Source organism: Merops nubicus, unplaced genomic scaffold (assembly GCF_000691845.1).
Source record: "Merops nubicus isolate BGI_N331 unplaced genomic scaffold, ASM69184v1 scaffold1160, whole genome shotgun sequence".
Lineage (NCBI taxonomy): Eukaryota > Metazoa > Chordata > Aves > Coraciiformes > Meropidae > Merops > Merops nubicus.
Genome location: NW_008580664.1, coordinates 26,130 through 29,314, shown reverse-complemented (window position 1 = coordinate 29,314; position 3,185 = coordinate 26,130). Strand labels below are relative to the sequence as shown.

The 3,185-nt window shown below is 47.3% G+C and overlaps 1 protein-coding gene across 2 annotated transcripts in view; it reads left to right on the top strand.

The window, feature by feature from the left end:
- The first annotated feature begins 194 nt into the window (after positions 1–194).
- ATP6V0A4 (ATPase, H+ transporting, lysosomal V0 subunit a4) overlaps positions 195–3,185 on the top strand; it is a 24,895-nt gene continuing 21,904 nt past the window's right edge. The window contains exons 1-4 of one of the 2 annotated variants that reach the window (XM_008946029.1): positions 195–388; positions 860–938; positions 1,718–1,812; positions 2,796–2,921. In XM_008946029.1, coding sequence (XP_008944277.1) covers positions 272–388; positions 860–938; positions 1,718–1,812; positions 2,796–2,921 — 417 coding nt within the window. In that variant the 5' untranslated portion in view covers positions 195–271. The remainder of the gene's footprint in view (positions 389–859; positions 939–1,717; positions 1,813–2,795; positions 2,922–3,185) is intronic. The other variant, XM_008946769.1, reaches the window with a different exon arrangement.

Sequence of the window (3,185 nt, the reverse complement as noted above, 5' to 3'; positions counted from 1 at the left end):
CCCCTCTTTCCCTGTGTCACACACATGCCTCAGCATCTATCACCACTCTGGTGGGATGAAGTCTCATGTGGGTTTGAGGAGGCTTTTAGGAGGCAAGAAACCCTTTTGAAGGACATGATAGGCACCACTAGGTTAGGTTTCAGCACCTTGACTCAGTGATCCCAATGTTCCTACAGTGCTTGACATCTTCTGGCATCTTGCTGGGTGAGGAAGACTGTGCTGCTGCCACCAAGGCCCCCACAGATGCCCAGGTTGCAGGAGGACAAGTGAAATGGCCTCGGTCTTCCGGAGTGAGGAGATGAACCTGATGCAGCTCTTCCTGCAGGTGGAGGCTGCCTACTGCTGCGTGGCTGAGCTCGGGGAGCTGGGTCTGGTCCAATTCAGAGACGTGAGTAGTGCCCTGCCAGCACCCTGTGCCCCAGGGTGCGCTTGTCCTTCCCTCAAAGCACTTGGGAAAGGTGCACCTGCACGGTGGTCAAAAACCACATGGTGAGAGCAGCACTTCTCCAAAGCTGATCTGAAAGCCAAGACCTTACTGATGCTTGCATACCCATCTAGTGGTCTGCACACCCTCTGCACAGCTTTAGGATGATTCCACCCAAAAACAGGGGATCTCTCTATGAGATTTATTGTAAGAGTCCTGCTGTCACAGCAAGGCTGGGTGGAAATGAGCCTAGTATAAGGCCACGATGTCCTTGGCTGTGAGGAAATTCACAGTATTGCCCTGTCACTGGGAGTCCATAAGATACAGCAGTGTTGGCCGTCCACACCAAAGACGTTCATTCTCTGCTGCTGTTAAAAATGAACACAGCAGTGTGCAGTCTCCCAGTCCCAGGCTTGTTTTCCCTCCTGTTTTTAGCTGAATGCGAATGTCAACAGCTTCCAGAGAAAGTTTGTGAATGAAGTGAGAAGGTGCGAATCCTTGGAGAGGATCCTGCGTAAGTAAACCCTTGTTAAAGGCAGTGGGCTTTCTGCCAGCTGCTGGTGTGGGATTCATTTCTTTATTAAGTGCTCTCACACTGTGGAGCGGAATTAGTGGCAAAATGGTGATGGTTTCATCGGAGCCCCCAGAAATGTTTTGCATGTATCAGCTAATTACTGTTTCACCCCATATGGGCAATAAATTGTTGCCTTTGTTTTGAAAATGGTTAACTTATAGCTTATATAAAATCACAAGATAAATCTGGGGCTTGACAGGAGGCTAACCCAGATAACCTGACTCTTACACCAGTGCACCAGCTGTTGGCACACACTTCCTGTGGCCAAAGGCTTCTGCCTGGGGACAGATCCTTAAAATGGAAGCAGCAGAACCTTCTGTTCTGTGGCCAAGTATCCTGTGAGCTCTGCACTCCCCACCACCACACAGCACCCATGCCCACCATAGCCACTCTGACAGCGCTTGCCGCTGCCCCAAGCATGGGGGGTGTGCTGGCTCTTTGTGCCAGGGCTCAGGGCTATCTATCCAGGTGGGAGCGGCTACCATGACTTCAGGAGAAACAGCATCCTCATGGAGAAAGAAGGCTGGCAGGTGTCCAGCTCTTGATGGTTGTGTACACGCACTGGGATGATGGCCCTTGTATATTGCTGCCTCTTGTCACACCTCCATGTGATGCCTTGATCCTGAGAGAGGGCTTAGCAGCAGCTGGTGGGAAGGGTGATGTATCAAGATGGGATACAGGGATGACTGTATCAAGACTTCTGTGTCCTTTCCTTGCAGGTTTTCTGGAAAATGAGATGGAAGACAATGTTGAGATAGTCAAACTAGAAAAGTACCCAGACAGCCCCCTGCCTCGGGAAATGATTGATATGGAGGTATGGAGCAGACTAAGGAGAGAGTGTGAAAGGGATGTGTAGTGGGATGTCTGTGTAACGTGGTTGATTCAGCCTTCCCCTGCAAGGAAGGACCTGGTAGCTGAGGCTGGCACAGCTCACCTTGCCTGTGGAAGTGCTCCCTGAGTCACTGTCTCAGCAGTTGGGTTAAGGCTGGTCTTATTGCATGTTCCTAAAGGAGCCCAGTCTTTTTACCATCATCGCCTGTGAAACATCCCTCTGGTCCACATATTAATGGAAAGGGATCACTATCACAGAATGCCCCTATCATCCTGCAGGAGAGAATAAGAACATTTTTGGTGATTAATCAGGACAGTTGATGTTAGAACTGTTTTCACTGCATAAAAAAAACCCAGGATGCTGTCTGTCCTAGTGGGAGTATGATTGTGAGATGGTAATATTTGTGCCCAACACAAATATTTGTGCCTTGTTTTTGGATCTGCAAGGGACACTAATTATAGCCCAGCTGGAAGCTAAATTTACCAACGGGGTCATTTTTAAATGCTGTACACATAGGTGACTAGGAATAAAAGTCATGCTTTCCAAGGGCTTCAGCTTCACAAGCAACATGGTTGCCTGGTGTCTTCCTGGACTCACATCCTCATCTCATTTTTAGCCTGTAGCTAATGAACCTAAGCTAGTGACCATGTTGTAGGCTGCTTTTGTAGTCAGTAGACTGACACCCAGTACATGTCAGGTATGAGATGTATTTCAACCAGGTGAGTTAAAACTCTGATACCAGAAGAGGACAAAGCACCCAGTAGAGAATGTGACAATGGGAAAATTAGTCATTGCCATTGATGAGCATTTTCCTACAAACTCAATACTTATTGAAGTGCTCATGGAATATTTCCGTATTCTGCCTTGTAAAAAACCAACCATTTATTATTTGAAATTTGAGATCAGCTTGGCAAAGGGCCATTGGTCTGCTTCAGTTTTTCTGGCTGTGCTTGGACCCTAAACAGGCAGTACTGGAGAAACTTGAAGCTGAGCTGCTGGAAGCCAACCAGAACCAGCAAACACTGAAGCAGAACTTCCTTGAGCTGATGGAGCTCAAACATCTGCTGAAGAAAACCCAGGACTTCTTTGAGGTGAGAGGTCTCTTTGTTCTTCCAACAGACATGTGGAAGGTTCCTAAAAGTAATGGCATTTTCATTTGGTGTGTGTTGTTGTTATTGATTTTTAATGAAATCCCAGGGGTCTTTACCACAAGCCAGTAAGATATTTTTGCAAAAGCACCTCAGTCACTTTGGAGCCTGCATCACTTCATGAATCAATGGGACTCGAGAACTTGATCCCCAGATCTCTTTGAAAGTTACATTTATGCTCTTCAGTTGCTAAGATAAAGTTTTCCA